The sequence below is a fragment of the Sinocyclocheilus anshuiensis genome, unplaced genomic scaffold (assembly GCF_001515605.1).
Source record: "Sinocyclocheilus anshuiensis isolate Anshui unplaced genomic scaffold, SAMN03320099.WGS_v1.1 scaffold739, whole genome shotgun sequence".
NCBI lineage: Eukaryota > Metazoa > Chordata > Actinopteri > Cypriniformes > Cyprinidae > Sinocyclocheilus > Sinocyclocheilus anshuiensis.
This window is the reverse complement of record NW_015551105.1, coordinates 189,783-210,284: the sequence shown is the minus strand read 5'-3', so window position 1 is coordinate 210,284 and position 20,502 is coordinate 189,783. Positions and strand designations below refer to the sequence as shown.

The window sequence follows — 20,502 nt, the reverse complement described above, 5'->3', positions numbered from 1 at the left end:
CATTAAAGTCTCACAGCAGCAAATGTCTGTCGATATGTGTTTCAGTGTATGAACGTGAGTGTGAATATGTGTAATGAATTCAGTAAACGCAGAGCACAGATTGAGTGAGAGAGGAAAAGACAGCTGATGTTTTGAACAGCCCAAATGGCTGCAGGAGGGAGATGACATAGTTAATAAATAAACAAGAAAGAGCAACACAGAGAGAAAATGTTGCATCCAAGTGTGTGTGCATGTGTTGGGGGAATAGGATGTGTAAAACTATCTATTTTCCTAATTGACTATTTCATAATCTGAATGATTATCTGACTATTTGAAGGAACCCTGTTGCCCAAAAATGTCCATCTACATGTGCACATAAGCTTAAAAAAGTGCACACTGAATCCAAGAACGTGCAGCCCTTCAATAGGGTAAATTACAGTATTTGTTTCTTCATTACATCACTTGCTCATCAATGGATCCTCTGCAGTGAATGGGTGCCGTCAGAATGAGAGTCCAAACAGCTGATAAAAACACCACAATAATCCACACCACTCCAGTCCATCAATTAACATCTTGTGAAGTGAAAAGTTGCGAGTTTGTAAGAATCAAATTCATCAAGTCATTTTAACTTTAAACTGTTGCTTCCAGTCAAAATACATGTCCATAATCCATAATAACACTTCCTCTAGTGAAAAAATCCCCTGTTGTCCTTTTACATCAAAACCACCAACATTTGTTCAGAACTGTTTAGAACTGTTTTCGCTTGTAAACGAAGCTTGGTCTGTGCATATTTCTTTGTTGAGTCAGAAGAGATGTTTTTTTCCACTGGAGAAAGTAGTATTATGGATATAGGACTCGTATTTTAACCGGAAACAACAGTCTGAAGTCAGTTTTGAACGTCTTGATGGATCTGTTTTTTTACAAACACACAGCTTTTCCCTTCACAAGGCATTAATTGATGGACTGGAGTGGTGTGGATTACTTGTGGATTATTGTGATGTTTTTATCAGTTGTTTGGACTCTCATTCTGACGGCACCCATTCACTGCAGAGGATCCACTGTTGAACAACATTTCTCCAAATCTGTTCTGTTGAAGAAACAAACTCATCCACATCGCGAACGGCCTGAGGGTGAGTACATTTCAGCAAATTTTCATTTTTGGATGAACTATAAATGGAAAACAATTTAGAAAAACTATTCAACCTCACAACATAGTGCATGTGTTTGTTTGTGGGCGTCTTACCTAGTTCTTCAAGCTCAGCGGTCATGCTTTTGGACCTCAGGGTGAGGGTGGTGCTGGGCGCTCTTTTTGGAGGTGGGGGCGCTGTGGAGGAAAGGCAAGGAGTAGATGAGAAAATAGGATGGCGTGGCGAGGGGCCTTCACGGCTGCTGCCCATCGGCAGTTGCCAGCGCTTTTTCACCATCTTCATCTGAAGATCACGGTACCACACAGCCGCACCACGATTAAACTCTCTCCTTCCGTCTTTCTCTCTCTGACATGCAACATAGAATCATGCAACTATCAGACATCTCCTGTGTAATTGCACGACCAGAAACCAACTTCCGTCCTTGGTGGCCCTCCGATGGTAGAAAGAAATACTCGTTTCCCAAAACCCTTCATATCACATTCAGCCTCTTTCAACCCAAATGGTGGCCGAGTTTCCCTTTGTCTCTCAGAAACGAAACCTGCTGCTATGTCCAAAGCATGCTATGAGCTCCCAAGCAGTGATACAAGAAGCAACAAGAAACCGATCAGAGTTCCAGGAAATCAGACACTTCTGTTGTCTCAGTAACATCGGCGTAAAACTCCTCACTCCTTCAGCTAACAACCTTGCAGACTGGAGTGGAGCTGGAGAGAGAGAGACGAGGAGAGAAATACCAAGGCACTAATGCAATACTTACTTCAAACATGCATTGTAGTAACCATGGCAACTCTGGCAGGAGCAAGGCCTGGGTTTGTGCATTTCAACTGTGAGAATCTGTGTGTGTGAGTTTGTATGTGTGTGTGGGAGGATATAGCCACAAAACTAACAACAGACACTCTATTATTACTTCATCAGTAGTGTGTAAGTGTGTGGTAGTTTGCATACCCCAGAGTTATGCAACAACCCTGCAATAACTTTGCAGGTGACTGTGATTTTGTCAAGTAAGAACAATATTCTTATCGACAAACTGATTTTAGGGTAAGGATCTGTCTTAGGGGCATAAGCAACACATCACTTCTCTCTGATCGCAGGGATAGTTCATTTCTGTTGCATGCTGTAGAGCAGGGGTGTCAAACTCAATTCCTAGAGTTCTGCTCCAACACACATACCATAAGATTTTTAAAATTTGCTTTGGATGAAAGCATCTGCCAAATGCACTGAATAAATGTAAGTGTAGTTAATACATTTTGCACTTGTAAGACTTATTTTTGAACATATATGAACTACATTAAAGCATATTGCTGTGGATTATTATTAATAATACTCCTTGGTCAAAAATTCAATAAATAAATAATTAATTAAACACACCTGATCCAACTAATCAAGTCCTTCAGGCTTATTTGAAAACTACATGGTATGTGAGTTGGAGCAGGGTTGGCATAAAACTCTGCAGGGCTCCGGCCCTCCAGGAATTGAGTTTGACAACCCTGCTCTAGAGCATCCTGCTAGCAACACCGAGGTCATGGGTTCGACTCCCAGGGAATGCAGGAACCAATCAAGTGTATAACTTCAATGCAATGTAATTACAAATGCATTAAATAGAAGTGTAGTTAATGAATTTTGCACTTAAGAGACTTGCTGTTATTATTATTAATAATACTCCTTGGTCAAAAATTCAATAAATAAATAAATATTCCTTGGTGAGAAATCCAGCAACTCAATAAATAAAATAAAATAAAAAAATAAAATAAAATAAAAAATAAAATGAATAAATAAAAATGCAACAGAACATAAAGTAATTTAACTACACACATCCATTGAGTGAGATACTGAAAAGACAGCAAGAATGTCTGATGGATCTATTTAGACTTATTTTTGAATACAAGAACTTACATTTTATCTGTTTTATTTAAGTGCTTTACAGTTAGGGATGGACAACATAGTCGACCATCCTGATTCAATCTATACTGTAAGACATATTGGATAAAAGTCTTACTATGCTGTTCCATCATCCACTAAAGGCAAACACAGGTCAATGAAGGGTTCAGATAGTGTGTGGGAGTTGCAGATAAAAGTGAGGATAGTTTACATGGATATTGAATAGACTTCTTCTTTGGTATTCGAAGTTTTGCTATAGTTCTAATAACTGTACCGGCAGACTCATTGAGCTGCTAATCGATTGAGTGGGTGTAGGAACGCACAAATGTGTGTATGTGGAAAGGCTGCACAGAAAACACTTCAATCTGCTTAGTTATCACAATTCCTTGTGACAAACAACCCGGTCATTTAGTTAATGCTCCTGAAGTTTTCTCCTCTGACAAACACAGTCATTGCCATCACAATCGGCTATGATCATTACACTGACTCCTTTATTCATCCTTGCAGTATTTCTTTTCCTCATGTTTGAGACTAGATTCGCCCTGCTGAGAGAAATCTCTCACTGTCTGATCATCACATACAGTACAGAGCATCAAAGACTGGTTTCCTAGCAACCCATGCCTTTAAGAGCTCTTCTGTCTGACTGCAGTAGCCCCGCCCACAATAAACAAACAAAACCAGCAGTCAGCACATTCCATGTAACTCAACTACAACACCACATATGAACTACAATCAAGCAATATATTAAACTGCAGACCTTGTTTCTAAGTCGCATACCCTGTAACACATTTTGATTGCTGGAAAACCCAATTAAAATTAAAATTAAAATTAAAATTAAAATTAAAATTAAAATGAATACTTGCATTTTCCTTGCTGGAAAATCCAGCAATTTAACTTTAAAATGAAATCAAAAAATCTAAATCAAAATAAATCAGGAAAATGTAAAATGAAAAAAAAAGAAAGAAAAAAAAAAAATAATAATATTAATACTTGCATTTTCACTACTGGAAAAATTCATCAATTTAAAATAAAATAAAATAAAATAATTTATTTTTATAATTACATAAAATAAAATAAGAAATAAAATAAAATGAAAAATAAAAGTTAAATAAATAAGGAAAATATAAAATAAAGAAAATATAATAATAATGATTTAATTTAAATAAAATAAAACAAAACAAAATAAAATACAGCACCTTTATTATCTAGGATAGAACAGTTCTGTTTGAAGTGAACAAGCACCTTACCCTTCTTCCTGACTGACTCCTCAGACTCTGGCTTGCGTGTGACTGACACCACCTTCATCAAGAGGTTATTCCCGCCCTGCCGGATGAGTGACACCACCTGCTTGTGTCCCACTTTTACCACGTTTACACCATTCACCTGAGAGAAAAAAATCACAGAGAAATCATAAGTGTTTTTCATCCCTCTGGTACATTCCCAGCATCTCAGACAAGACTCAAGGTCATCACACAGCTGCAACAAATATTAGTGCATTTTTATGTGCTGAAAATGTGAAACATGATGAATAGTGGATACAGAAAGATCTGGGATATCAGAGGACAAACCAATCCTATACCTCAATGAGGAAGTCACCAGTCCTTAGCCCCGCCCTCCAGGCCACGCCCTCAACATCCACAGACTCCAGGTACTGCAGTGCAGGAAAGGCAGGTGTAGGTGTAAACTCTTCAATGGGTGTCTCCGCTACACAAACACAGAGAATCACATGCAATATCACATTATTGGTGATTAGATTCTTTGAGGAGTCAGTGAATAGCTTACTTATACATAATTCTGCTGGGATAAGTAAAAGTAAAAAAATTAGACTGTCCTTTGATGAGACTTTCTGTTAATATAAACATATGTCTAAATAGATCTGTAAGTGTTTTGCTCTTAATCTTTGAGGAAGTCATAGTATAGGAATTATGAAAGCAATAAAGAGACTGCTTACACACATATTAGTAAGAGATATTAATGCACCATGTGGGTAACAGATGGCATTAGGAACTCATAACTCCTACACAGGATGGTGCCACCCCAGAGACTGGGCACACACACACACACACACACACACACACACACACACACACACACACACACACACACACACACACACACACACTACATACAAACCCTGCTGATCTGTATGTGTTGACACAACTGACACAACACAACTGTCTAATAATGCTGTTGAGTCAACATATATGCTACAGAAATGTCACAATATGAACCAGTGACTGCGATATTTGATTATGTAAGTAATGAAGTTCACCTATTCACTTAACTCTATTTGATGCTGTCACCGAACTGCATCTGTAAAGCACACACACTGTTGCACTACTGATATGCAATGAGTTTGAACTATTATGTGATTATTTCATGTAAATGAATGTAGATGTGTGATGAATGTTATTTCATAGTATTATTCATTTTAACTGTAGAGAAAAACTACATTTTGGTTCAATGGTTCTTACAAGGTTTAGGTTTTTACAGGGTTTCTTGTAAAAACCTTTTCTTTTTCAAGAAAAAGTTCTTGATAGTATATTATACTATACGTTCTTTAAATCACAACTAGAAGATCTTAAATCTAAAAATCTTTTCTGTTTCTCTAATCCTTTTGTGCCAATATTATTATTATTATTAAATAATGAATTTAATACTAATATTTTTATTATAATTTTGATGGCAATTATGATTATTAATTAATATGTTGATTAATATTAAATGATTTAGATTATTATTATTAATAAAAATAATAACAACTAGTTGTAACTATTGTTACTTATTGTTTTTATAATAATAATAACAACTAATTTCATACATACATTTTTTAAATAAAATCTTAACAACAACAATAATAATAATAATAATTTCTTGTTGATTGTTATTAATAAAAAAATAACTATTATTAACTGTTGATAATTAGACAACAACAACAACAATAATATACATTTATATACTGAATAAATTAATTAAATAATAAACAATGCTTCTGGTCTTAATATGCACTTCCATAAAAATAAAATGACTTTATTTTTCAGCTGATCTCTTTGAGGCCACATACAGTAGGCTGTTGGATAATATTAACCCATAACCAAAACTATTTAAACTTGATAGTAGTAAAACTGCATTCAAGTCTGGCTCCATTCCGATTAGTCAGTTTTCACAAGCAATCAATTCCCAAATACATTTTTTTCTTTAAGTGTGTAATGTTACCCAGTTTTGTGAAAGAAGCTGCAACTCTGACTGTAAGAGCAAAATGAGGCCATGCACTCAGTCATGTCTTACCTTTTGCTCCTCGCAAGACGAAGCCGAATCCCTCATTCTCTTTCTTCTGGAGCACAGCGTTCTTCTCCTCGATGATGTAATCACTGAGCATAAGAGAGAGCAGGACAGTGAGGTCAGACTCCAGCACCATGCCTGTATCAGGACCACCACGGCCGGACCACCTGGACGTACCCCCACACAGCTACTCTCCCTGATACCTGTCCCGCTCCACTGATGAGCCAATCGGGTTAAAAGCAGTGGCTGCATGTGAGAGTGTGGACGCTATGAAAAAGCTCAGGTGGAAGCTCCTGTCCTTCTGTTTGACTCCAGAGCAGCCTCTTTAACTGCATTAGGAGATTGGACCAAATGCTAATATCCAGCCTCTTATGCTTTTAAATGAAAGGATAGAAAAATGAGGGCCTTCAACTCTTTCCGTGTCCAACTCCGAATGCAGCAGAGAGACAAAAACGTCCTTTAAAAGCCAGAAATGTAAGAAGACAATCTTAACCCTGCATTTATGCCTTAAAGTGCAGCCCATCAATGATAAAAAGATGGGATGAGCACTCACAAAAAAGAAAGTGAGACAGAGACACACAAAGGATCTTTTTCTATGGTGGTCTCTTCTCCCCAACACACACGGTCCATCTGTCTGGATGTCCATCTGTCTTCCTTACTCATGTGAGCCACAGTTACCCGCCTGTAGACACCATCAGCCCCCCGCCAACACACACACAGCCCCCAACAGCGCACTAGACATACAAATATCACTAACCTCACTGCTATGATTGACTTTGCTGTTCTACATTTGCATGACATGTGGCAGATGCTTCTATCTGAAACAACTAATGGGCTTCTCATGCTTAAGGCAACACACTATAGGCGAAAAGGGTAAAAATTGCAATTAACAGATTTCACTGTACTTTCCCCAGTTGATTAATCACAGTACAGTAAGATAACTGTTTTGTATTACAAGTTTTCTGAAATGTTATGTTTGAATTTGCAAAAGAGGCATTATGCAATTTAATATGCACTAATTTGCATACATTTCCAGAACAGAAATCTGAATACTGAATATTTCATTCATTTTGTCGACATGTTAGAGTTAATGGTTTTTACACAGGGGATTTTGGATATCTCTTTTTATCACTCTAGAAATCTGAAAATATTTTCAGGTGAAAACAAATTTTTAACACGTTTTAAGGACTAGAATTTGAAATCAGGTGAATGATATATGAACAAACCCCTCCGTAAAAACCTTTAGAATATAGATAGGAATAAAATTGTAAAGTCAATGGTGTATGTAAGTGCTACTGAAGTGGGGATTTCTGGCTGAGTGCATGAGAAAAAAAAAAAACGAATTTTATGTATTGTAAATGAAATCTACAGATGCAAATAGATAAAGTGTAATGTGTACTTTGAAAGTTTTCTTTCCACTAGTCTGAAAGAGGATAAGTTATGGAAGCAAAATAGCCTTACATTTCAAAATTGACCAGTGTCTGAAAAGTAGTGTCTTGCATTAAAATGTTCTGTGTTAAAGTTGGTCTAAATCTATTTTCTAAATCCATGTCATTTATCTTATTGTGAATGATTCGTCCATGGATGTGTTTTAATTTTTAAAATCAAATGACATTACTGGATACTGGATCTTCCAATGACAGACTCTCTGGTGACTTATGCCGGATGTTGGAAACCAAAAACAATGGAGACCACTGACTTCACTGAATAGACCAAAAAAAAAAAAAAGTGTTTTTATTTCTCAAAATATCTTCTATGTTCCATTGAAAAAAGTCATACAGGTTTAAAACAACATAAGGGGGCAAGTAAATGATGACAGTATTTTCATTTTTTAATTGCCCATTTACAAAAATTATAGCATCTCATCTGATGCATCAGTTTTAACTCTCCTTCAGATGTTTAAACTAAACAACTTGTGGATGTTTCTACAACCGTACCAAGTGCATGAATATTTAATGGAGTCATTATAAATGAGTCTATGATTGGCTATCTGTTGCTAAACAACTAGCTGTAATATTCAAGCACTGCACTGATTCACACTGCATGCCTTCACCACCAGTAAAGGGTGTAAAAAGACATGAATCCAAAGTTAATCATAGCGTGAAAAGCAATTTACAGTGATTTCATGATATAGATCAGTTTGTGTGTTCCCTGGGAATCAAACCCATGACCTTGGCATTGCTGGTGCCATGCACTACCAGTCAAACTACAGGAAAAGATATTATTACTTATATTTTATTACAGAAAATCTATAGCTCTAGACACAGCACCTCATTTATAACAACTCCCATACCATCTAAAAATCTGTTTTACAAACAGAGCATAATAAAGTCCTTGTAAACAGCTGCTTGTTTGCTGATTGCAGAATAATTACCACAAAATGACTAAAAGCTGTCTATGGGATCACATGAGACTAGAGCAACGACTGGTGCCTGTGTCATGAACTATAAGAAGAAAGCTCATCTCTCTCTCTCTCTCTCTCTCATACCCCGAGGGTCTTCATCACTGATGCATTAGGAGTGACAAGAATCTAATTAAGCAGTGGAGAATCAATTAGATAAATTACAGATGATTCGGTGTCGTTAGCGCCTCGGGTTAACGAAATGCTCGGGCGTCTGGAACTTTCATGTGCTGTGGTTTTGTTTACGAACAAAATCCCAGACAAGCCACATTAAACTGGGACAGTGGAATATTTGGGTTGCATTTCCCATTAGCTATTTAATAAATGTACAAGTAAACACTTAGAAAAAGTAACAATCAACAAATACTTAAGATGATATCACATCTCATATATATGTATGTATGTGTGTAATTTAATCAGTGCAACTTATAACATCCAAGTGAAAGATATAACACCAACATACAAAATACAAAATACAAAAATAAAAAGTCAGAATCACTGAGTTGGAAAAAGGATCACCTTCTCAATGGCACAAAAAGCCATTTGACTTTCAACTGTGATCAGCCGTGCACATTTTGATTAGCTCAGCATGAAAATAGCTTTCCTGGAGCATTTCAGTCCTTGGTAGTGCAAGATTTAATGTTAAATATATTTTTCATAGGTTAATAATCAGGGTCTGCACTCAGTTTGTGATATTCCTGTTATACAGTATTTCAGAGTAAACAGTACGGTTCAATAAATACCTCTGTTTATAGCCAGCTTGGAGAGAAATAAAACGCACGGAAATTTAAAAGCAAAACCCCCCAAAAATGCTCTGATTGGTTGAACTCTTCATCTTTTTCTGTTGCTTGTTTTGAATACTGCACGTGGACAGAGGCGTCACCAGGTTTTTTGCGTAGTTTAGAGTGACTAATCGTACCAGCGTACTTTGAGGTCAAAATGCGTATACGCTACGCAAAATGCGTACAGGTTGGCAGGTCTGCATTATGTCTGGCGGAAATCCAATACAGCTCACCATACAAATAACAGCATTCCTACAGTAAAGCATGGAGGTGGTAATATCCTGTTATGGGGGAGTTTCTCTGCAGCAGGGACTGGAGCACTTGGGTGGGGCAAAATACCGTCAAATTCTTGAGGAAAATCTGCTGCCCTCTGCAAGAAAGTTGTCAGTGGGAAGAAGGTTTATCTTCAAACATGACAATGACCCAAAGCACAGAGCAAAACTGAGCACACAGTGGTTGAAGGAGAAAAAGGTGAATGTCCTTGCATGGCCCAGTCAGAGCCTAGACATAAACCTCATTGAGAATCTGTGGAATGACTTGAAGACTGCAGTTCACAAACGGTCATCATCAAATTTAACTGAACTTGAGCAGTTCTGCAAAGAAGAGTGGGCAAATATTGCAACGTCTAGATGTGCAAAGTTAGTAGAGACAAATCCCCCAGACTAAAGGCTGTAATCAAAGCAAAAGCTGGTTCAACAAAATACTGACACAAGGGGTTGATCCTTTTTCCAACTCAGTGATTCTGTTTTTTTTTTTTCTGACATGTTGGTATTATATCTTTCACTTGAATGTTATAAGTTGCACTGAGTAAATACAGCTGAATAAAACAAAAACTGTGTCCGTCTTCATTTCAGGCTGCAAAGCAACAAAATGTGATTATTTTAAAGGGGGTGATTCTTTCTATAGCCCCTGTATATATGTTATATATATATAGTGACAGAATGGCTGCCTCCCCCATCGACACCCCGTCTTTTTAATCGCCGCCCTTCACCAGGTTCCTGACAGAAGCCGCCGCTGCCTCTCACGCCCGGGCCACAATTTATTTTAATTTTCTGTTAAATAAAAGCCTCTCTGAGGCTTGACGCCACACCCACTGTGTCTGTCGTTTGCTCCTCCCACCACAATATATACGTATGTGTGTGTGTGTGTGTGTGTGTACATTGTCTGGGTTGGTTCATGCCTTATGTAACTTTTCAATTATATAAAAGCATTAAACATTTCAAATATTTGTTATAAACTTACAAAAGCCCTCACAGCCAAGTTCAGCTAATCTAGCGCCTAATGATAAGATAATGAAGTGTGAAAATGAATATAATGGCCATTAGACCTCAGGAAGAAGGTTTCCTGTAGCGCTGACTTCTTGTCAATGTAGTGCACACGACTCCCTAAAATGATCTCCTGAGCCGAGGAGAACGTGCATGAGTGTGTTAGCTCCACTTTTTCCCATGTCCATGAAGATACACCTCTGTACAGCGACTGACATTCACATATAATGAACACTTGTGAGAAGAGTGAAGAGGGAGTTGACAGCACACATTTTAACTTCAGCCAGTTAATGTGTGCTTTGTGTCTGTGTGCTAGCTTTTCACAGCTAGGTCAATGTGTGCTAACTCGTGCTGAATTAACAAACTTAGCGGAACATAGTTTGGCATACTTACATGCTAACATTTACAGTTTAAATCTATTATTATAGCTGAATGTAGTTTGGCACTGATGTGCTAATATATACAATATTAAAAAGATTTAATATCATATCTGTTAATAGATTTCATGTAGTTCACATGCTAACATTTAACTGATTAGCAGACTTCTCATATTAGCTGAACAGTTTGGCGTACTCACATGCTAATATTTGCATTTTAAATTTAATAGTAGATTTACAATTAATTTGATTTTAAACTTAAAACTTTAAACTTTAAAAGTATAGTGTACCTTAAAAGTACAGTGAATTTGGAGTTCCATCTTGGCAACTTCCAACAGTTTAATCACTGTTAGTCTAAACGCATCTTGAGTTGGGAGCCCCTACAGAGGATTTCAGTAAAGTGATGGTCATTCTTTCATATCTGATGATTTTAACATCATTTGTCTTGTATGTTTCGAGTCCATTTCAGAAGGTAACTGATTTGACTGGGTGCCGTTCTTTAGGCTGCTGTTCTAGACCTGTTTGCTGTTGTTGAATGGAGTGAGAAGTGTCAGTTTGACAGAGAGACTCCAATAATTAATCCTCTCTGGTTCTCTCTCTCTCTCTCTCTTACTCGATTCCACAAATATTCATCCCATCTCATCAATCAGTCTTTAATTTCGAAAACACTTTTCATTACAGTGTTAAATATATTACACATGCAGAATCAACAGAATTACAATCGCAGTAACAAAAACTAGCTTATGTGTTGCGGTCACACTAGGCAGAACTAGTAGAATCTCCAAAATTAAATATGCACTAGCCTGATTAAGGTCTATAGCTGCATAGAGTTCAAACATGGTGATTTTTTTTGTTTTTTTTAACATGATGAACTCTGACCTGCAACTTTGTACAGTGGAAAGACATTTTATGTCTTCATTTGGCTTCTTGGGTGTGAATCAAATCATTTCGACAGTTTTGCAACAATATACGTTTACAATATACAAACCTTTACTACTTTTGAAGTATAAAACTATAGAAACTTATAACGAAAAGCTGTTTGTGCAATGTTGTGAGAAATTGTAGTAGATACCAAAATGTATTAATTTTGAATAAAGTAAATGCATAAAATAATATTATAAAATGATGTATAAAATATAGAAAATAAATTTATTTTGTTATTTATTATATTAAAGCATATAACATCATATCTTGTTGCTCATATTTATTGGTGAGACAGAATTAACTGCATTCATATAATCTAATTTGACTGGCCCTTTAAACACAGTAGATATTATTCACTAATAGCTTTGCATATCCAATTACACTGTAACACTGCGCATAATGTAAAACATGACCTCTTCTTTAATAGCATGCGCTGACTGTTTTTTTATTACACTCAGCTGTAAAATTTAATGTAGTTCTCCGTTCTCAAGGGAATCAAGTACATAAGCATTTATTTTTACTCTAAAACAAACAGAAACAAAAAGAAATATGTTGCATGCAATCAAATGTGAAATGAGGACTAAATGTGTGTTTAAATTAAAAGCAAATGTGACCCTGGACCACAAAACCAGACTTAAGTCGCTGGGGTATATTTCTAGCAATAGCCAAAAAAACATTGTATGGGTCAAAATTATCAATTTTTCTTTTATGCCAAAAATAATTAGGATATTAAGTAAAGATCATGTTCCATGAAGATATTTTGTAAATTTCCTACCGTAAATATATGAAAACGTAATTTTTGATTAGTAATATGCATTGCTAAGAACTTCATTTGGACAACTTTAAAGGTGATTTTCTCAGTATTTAGATTTTTTTTGCACCGTCATATTACAGATTTTCAAATAGTTGTATCTCGACCAAATATTGTCCTATCCTAACATACATCATACAGAATTATTGATGTAATCATACATCAATGGAAAGCTTATTTATTCAGCTTTCAGATGATGTATAAATCCCAATTTTAAAAAAATGTACGTGGTCTAGGGTCACAAATATGAGTGGCAAAAAACAAAAACATGAGGTAATGTGTGTTCACAACCTCTATCCTCTAGATGGCACTAGAGACTCAATACTTCAAATAACAGACTTCACAGGTCAGGCTTGAACTACTGATAACCAAAATGCCCATATTATTATTTATGCATGCACACATACTGTATATACATTACCTATATGAGGTAAAGTTGTCATAGGAGCCCACAGTGTAATGTCTGAACAGCCTCTTGTTTCGGTCCTCTCTCGTCTCTGAAAGACAAACATGACACAAATTGACATTAATCATCGTAACTACCATATTTATCATTTTCAATGCCGTTAATCATATTTGCATTGCATTTCAGAGCCGATCACATGTCTCTAATCAGCCGTCTGTGACAATGTGGGTGTTTGTTTATGTGCAAAAATGCAGAAAATCTTAATTAAATGCACAGGCAAGGTCAACTGTATATGTGTGTGTGTGTGTGTGTGTGTGTGTATGAGAGAGAGAATGTGGTCTCGTTAATCCAGTCAGAGGTTCTGGCTAATAGGGCTGGTGTCTCAAGCAGAACTAGATTTATGTGATTGGACTTTGGGCTGGAAATCAATGCACTGCTCACCTACAGAAGACCAATCTGCTGACACACATACACATATTCACGTTCATACACAAACACACCCCGAGAATCTTACAAATAATGAATCTTACAAAAATTTTCTGGCAAGAACAAACAGTCAAACACATTTCTTTCCTTGATACATTAGAAATTGTGTTAGAGCGGTTATTGAATTACACTTTGCTCTCAGTGTTATTGAATTCAACATGTCTTCCTCTCTGTCTCCCCCTTTTCTTAATAAACTCAGTGACCCACGTGCTCTGGTCTGATTACTAATGCATATTTCCTCTGTCTTTTTCTTCCGTCCCGTCTCCACTCCTTTCTGTTGTCACACTCTAGTATTCCTTCTGTACATGTCTGCTCTTCTTCAGTCCTCTCTTCATGTGACAGCCTGCGAAGTGTCACGAGTCTGTTTAAAGGAGTCATATTATGATAAATGAAAGTTTTGAAATAAACAGGTTCAGTGTACTATGAAAACATACTGTAAAACTCAACTTTCTTTCAGCCCAAAAAAGGAATGGCAGATGAATATTGTATTATATTATGTACAACCGCATACATTTATACTGACCACATTTTTGGTGATGTTTACAGTTAGGTAAAAAGGTGAAAGCTGGATATATACTAATACTTATAGATACAGTTCAAACTAATAATACGAGTAAAATGTGGTATGCTACCCAACATTATTACCCCTATGTTGCATATGACTTGCTCTACTTCTGACAAGAGACAAAGGATCAGAGAGAGATGATGAAAAATGGTCATGAAAAACTAAATTATGACTGCAATTGGTGCAGAAAAAACTATATTATAAACTAAAATGATGAAGAAAATTTGACCTACAATATCTGAAATTAAACATACAGTAAATCTGAAGAAATAAATGTATATAAATATAAAAATAAATATAATTACATAAATAATAAATAAATAAATTACACATAATTTATACTAAATTATAGAACAGAAAAATTATAAATGATAAATTATACAAATCAAACTACAACGATAGATAGAAGTTGATAGCAAATAGGAAAAACTGCTTTAAAAAAATTACTGAGCTCTTTTAACAAAACAGTTCTTAATTCACAATTCCATAACTAAGTCTAAAAATCTGCCTGTTATGCTCACACTTTAGTTGCTTCACTCAGACTAATGTGATTAATAATTACATTACAGTATATTGATAATTGATTAATTTCAAAAGAAAGGAGCGAGAGAGAGAGAGAGAGAGAGAGAGAGAGAGAGAGAAAAGCGAGAGTTACATCTACTGACTCTGTGTCCTACTCTGTCACCACAGAATTGAGAAGTTAAAGCATGCATTAGCATTTTAATGACTCGAAGGCAAGGAAGGACGCACAGATCAAATCCACAGGAGAGAGAAAGAGGGTGATATATAAGCACATATATAAGCACTGGTATTATTATTGCCTACAGGGATTTGAACACAGACCGAACCAAAAGCATTAAAAATTTGTCAGTAAGCTTTGCACTCTTTTGACTCTCTTGCACCAGTATGAAACCACCTAGAACATTCTACTGTACTAACCACTTATCAATGTCCTTGCAACCAACCAGCACATCCTAGCATTGCTTTGGTTTTGCACGAGTAACAACCACCAAATCGTTTCTACTGAAAATTAAAACACACTAAACATTTATATTTTTGAATGTTCATGAATAATATTTGACATCTGTTCCATTGCAAAGGTTCGCTTCTTGATTATACCTATAATACATTATAAAAAATGATATACATTTTATATAACAAACTTTATGGATAAATATAAAAATATAAAAAAATTAAAGGATTGAAAATTATACATTCTAATATAAATACACTATAAACACAATTATAAATGTATACAACTTATACAATTATTTAAATGATAAAAATACATATTTATAAAAAAAAAAAAAAAAACTGTATATATAAATAAATGGCTGATTACCGATATGATTATAATACAATTCAATGACAGCAAGTTACTTGAATACACACACAAAAATCTGATCTGATTTAATGCATAATGCATAATCTTTACTCATAAATAACTGCGCATGGACATGTGCGCGTAATTGATTACACGGGTCCTTGCCATCTGTGTCCAGAGTAAGAAGAATAATGCAATCATTTATCATTCTTACAGAGAAAAAAAAAGAAAGACAGAGAGATCTCTGAGGGCTATACGCAGCAATCATCTGTCAAATGACAAACTACATTAACACACACTGTATATGAATCAATCTATTATCTGTTCAGGAATGGGATATGTTGATGCAGTTGGTTGTGTCATATGAATGGCCATATACAGACCGGATCCGGAAATTAGATTAAAAGTTCATAAAGCACAGCTGAGTCACATTCATTCCAGATGGCTAAACGAACAACTAGACCATTTATTCCAATACAGTGGCCAAATAAACACAATCCCACACACACATACAACAAGACACTGCCTCACTGAACTCGTAGTGAGATAAAAAGGCTGTCAGAAAAATTAGGAGTAACCTGACAAACACTCTTGCATGAGAATAGAGCAAAAAACTGCAGGAAACTACACAAATCCATACAGGAGAATCAAGTCACCTTGGGAGGAATAATCAGTCAACAGACAATGACTTCAATGGCAAATCACATACTTTGGAAGCAAAAATGACTCTCTGTAAAGCCTTGATCAGTTAAGTGTCTACAAAAATTCTTCAGAGTCTCAAAGCTTCATCGTGGTAATCTGATGACGTGATCAATGATTGCAGCTTGTCAAAGCCCCTTAACCAATCACACTCACCCTCAGGGTCAACAGTTTAATGTGCTAAATGCTTTTGTAAAATATGCTCCTATTTTAAATGAACAGCACCATGCATGGCAGGGCCTCGGTGCCAGCGAGGGATTATGGGAACCGTCCGTATGCCACAGATGGGATGTGGACGGCCAGAACTCAAACAGATTTTGAAATGAAAGCACACTTAATGCCTAAAGAAGTCTAATATGCAGATTTTTTCAAATCAAAACAAATGTCAGAATAGATCTCCAGCATATGAGGCACTGTGAGGATTTCTCTGTTTTACATCAGCTGTGTGAAAGAGGCACCATGCCATCTTGAAGAGTTTATCCGCTGCGGATATAAATAACTTTTTTTTCATCCCCATCAAAACAGGAAATGACACTGTTTGGACTTTTAGTTCGTTTCTCTTTGTTTCCTTGTTCCTATGTTGCTGCTTATCAGTTGTCATGGTTATACATTGTCACTAATTAGAGCACATTTGTTTTGTATTGAGTTTGTTTGCCTGTGTATTTAAGCCCTTCAGTTCTTTCTGTTCATTGTCTGGTGTTGGTTGCTTTAGTACACACTGTTGCTTCGCTACTCGTCTTTTGTGTGGTTTAATTAAAAGTATCTCTACTATTGGAACTTATTCCTTTACTTTGTCATCCTTGGTGGACCAAATTGTGACATAAATATACATAAACGATGAATATGTTAATAAATGATAAAAGATTTTATAAAATGTATGATAAATTATAATATAAATAAATTATAAACAGTATTATACAATTATAATAAATTGTAAACATGTACAACTTTAGAGATAAATGGAAAAATACAATTGTATAGACTAATACATACTGTATATATCAAAATAAATATAAATAAATTTAATACAGATAAATATACATATATCTAAATAAATAAATATGCATAAATGATGAATACATTAATTACAAATGATTTAAAATAACAAATTAAGATAAATAAATATTAAAACAAACAAACAGAAATATTTACTATCCACTGACAGAGCTGTCAGTAGAATTTGGAATTGACAAAGTAGGGAGACAAACACTTGTTGAGTGCATGATTGTTAATAGACCAAGTGAACATGGTTATCAGCTGATACTGCGAACCTTGGCCAAATATCAGCTGATTAATTGACCAGTAGTTGTGCTTTTGCCATATTGGTGCTGTAGTCATATCTCTGATGTTCTGCTGTGGATATATAGTACTGAAGGGCCAGTGCTCTAAGAAGAGCTTGTGCCTTTGGCCAGACAACAGTGTCCCAGTTCACCACACTGATAGATACATTCAGTCCTCGACTCTTTACCTTTCACTGCGATCTCTCTCTGCCACTCTGAACAGACGTGTGAGTGGGGTCTGTCCTGTTAGCATCTGAAAGCTGAGTTTGCTTTCAAAAGCTATGGCCAACGGGGGCCTCCATCCTAACACACATCAGAGAGACTCACGAGGTTTAGAAAGCCAAGATGACGGTCCACGTAGACACAAACAAAGCACACTAACTCTAACACACACACACATACACACACACACACACACACACACACACACACACACACACATGGTGCAGTAAATAGGTCAGATCAATGGGGCGGCAGGTCTCTTTCCACGCTTGATCAGATTGTTCAGAAGTAGAATAGCTGCTGACGTGATTTCGCCATTACCTCACGCTTACAATCTCTCCCTCCATCCTCAACACTTTTTAAAGTCTCTCCTGCTTTCTCCCAGACATCTCTCTATCTCTCCATGGCCTCTGGCTGCCCTGCATGGAGCCGACCCACTTTTTTGTGCCGAGATGAGAGAAAGGAGTTTGAGTGTCTCTCTTACAGCAATCAGCCCATTTCTCCCAAGGCATAAGATGAGGATTATGAATGGTGAGACCTGAGAGAGATAAATCTGGGAGACTCAGAGGGAAGTAATCTTTTCTTTCACTAAAAACATACAGCAGTGTACATGAGCAGTAAGCAGCACTTCAGCGAAAGCTTTCCTATGTAAAGAGACTCACGGTAACACTTCAGAATAGGGAACACATATTCACTATTAACTAAAAGTTAATACTCCAAACTCCAAAATTGCTGCGTATAAATCGTTTATAAGGTAGTTGTTAAGTTGAGGTATGGAGTAGGATTAAGGAATCTAGAATATGGTCATGCAGAATAAGGCATTAATATGTGCTTTTTGAGTACTAATAAACATGCAATATGCTAGTAATATGCATGCTAATAAGCAACTAGTTAATAGAGACAATTGGACCTTAAAATAAAGTGTTACCAGACTTACTGTACATTCGTACAGACATTCCTACATTTTTATGTTTTCAAATGCTGATCATTTTTAATCAACCCTTCTCTGTTTCTGAAATGACTTTTCTGCTGATGTGATGATTGAAATATCAAGCGAAAAATATCAATCAATCAATCAATCAATCAATCAATCAATCAATCAATGTATAGAGCACAAATAAACAATATTTGACCACAGTTCTGCACAAACATCATAATATATAACAAGTAGGAAATTTAAATACGTTAATCCAAAATGTATGCTAATGCAGAAAATAGGTCTATATATAAAAAAACACCTCAAAATCCAAGAGCAACTCATTTTTTCTATGTATTATTATTATTATTTTGCATTTTATAAACAACAAAACAATACTACTACTATTAATATTTTTTATTTATATAACGCCTATCTAAAACTTAAAGCTAGTTTACAATCAGTCAGATTAATTCATAAAAAGTAATAATAATAAATCTTTATTTATAAGGCACATTTCCAAAACTCAGGGATACTTTAAAAACTTTACACTCAGATTAATTAATAAAAACTCTATTATTATGCTACTATTAATAACAGCAGCAGCAGTAACAATAATATAATAATATTAATTATTGTTTATATAGTGCTTTTCCAAAACTTAAGAATACTTAAAAAAATCAGTCTAATATTAATAATAATATATATTGTTTTTATATAGAGCCTTTACAAGGATACTTTACAAACTTTACACTTTACACAGATTATTTCAGAAAAAAGTGTAATATTATTCAACTACTACTACTACTATTAATAATTTTGTTTATAATGTGCCCTTCGAAAACTCAAAGATACAATCAATCAATCAGTCTACTTCACTGTACATACAAACACTATGTGTTTTTGTGTATGTGTGTGTGTGTAGAAGTGTAACCCTGCCAAAAACCAGGACTGTGATCTCATCAAATGTATTTTCATGGTAACTCTGGAAGCATGGCAACACAATAACACACAATCACCAACAGCGGCACTGTGAGCCCTGGGAATGAGTTCTGACCTCCCAGAAATGCATCAGAGCAGATTACAGGCCTTCATTAGACTGCACGCTCTCACCTTCACCCGCTCGACAGTCACACCAGGCCAAACCTGTCTACCCTTCAACACATCTGATCATGTGACACACCTCATTCACTTCACTTCAGGCTGTGCAGGCACATAATCATTAGTGGTGTTTGATAAGGCCAGCATCACTATTACTCAGTGTTGGGAAGGTTACTTTGGAAATGTAATAGGTTACAGATTACAAGTTACCCTACTTAAAATGTAATAAGTAGTGTAACTTTTTAATGATTACATTTGATTACTTTTTGATTACTTTTCTAAATTTCTAATGTTTTCAACTGTTAATCATTTTCAAACATGTAAACCAGGCAGGGTTAAACTTACAATATGTGCTCAACACTGATAACTCTCAGACTTTCGAAATCCTTCATCATATAGATTATAATATTTTCATTTTAAAGGAGACATTGGATGCAAAATATCTTCATTTGCATATAAAGGTGTCTTAGCAGTGTGTGGACACAACCACCCTACAATGATCAAAATTCACTCCTTTTTTTAATCCCCCAAAAACCTAAAGAGTCTCAATTATAAAGCCATTTTGATTTTGGAGTGAATACCAGCGCTCTCTTCCACCTTCAATACCACGACTGAGGTGAGACCCTTGAGCAAGGCACCAAACCCCCAACTTTGTTGGT

At 35.7% G+C, this 20,502-nt stretch overlaps 1 protein-coding gene across 4 annotated transcripts in view; it reads right to left on the bottom strand.

The window, feature by feature from the left end:
• LOC107662873 (SH3 and multiple ankyrin repeat domains protein 3-like) overlaps positions 1–20,502 on the bottom strand; it is a 215,040-nt gene that overhangs the window by 9,125 nt on the left and 185,413 nt on the right. For all 4 annotated transcript variants that reach the window (XR_001631256.1, XM_016452983.1, XM_016452984.1 and 1 more), the window contains exons 17-21: positions 13,266–13,341; positions 6,291–6,373; positions 4,582–4,706; positions 4,250–4,385; positions 1,223–1,303 (exon numbers count right to left, since the gene is read on the bottom strand). Coding sequence is in view for 3 of the 4 variants with exons in the window: in XM_016452983.1 (XP_016308469.1) it covers positions 1,223–1,303; positions 4,250–4,385; positions 4,582–4,706; positions 6,291–6,373; positions 13,266–13,341 (501 nt within the window). In the remaining variant the exon portion in view is untranslated. The remainder of the gene's footprint in view (positions 1–1,222; positions 1,304–4,249; positions 4,386–4,581; positions 4,707–6,290; positions 6,374–13,265; positions 13,342–20,502) is intronic.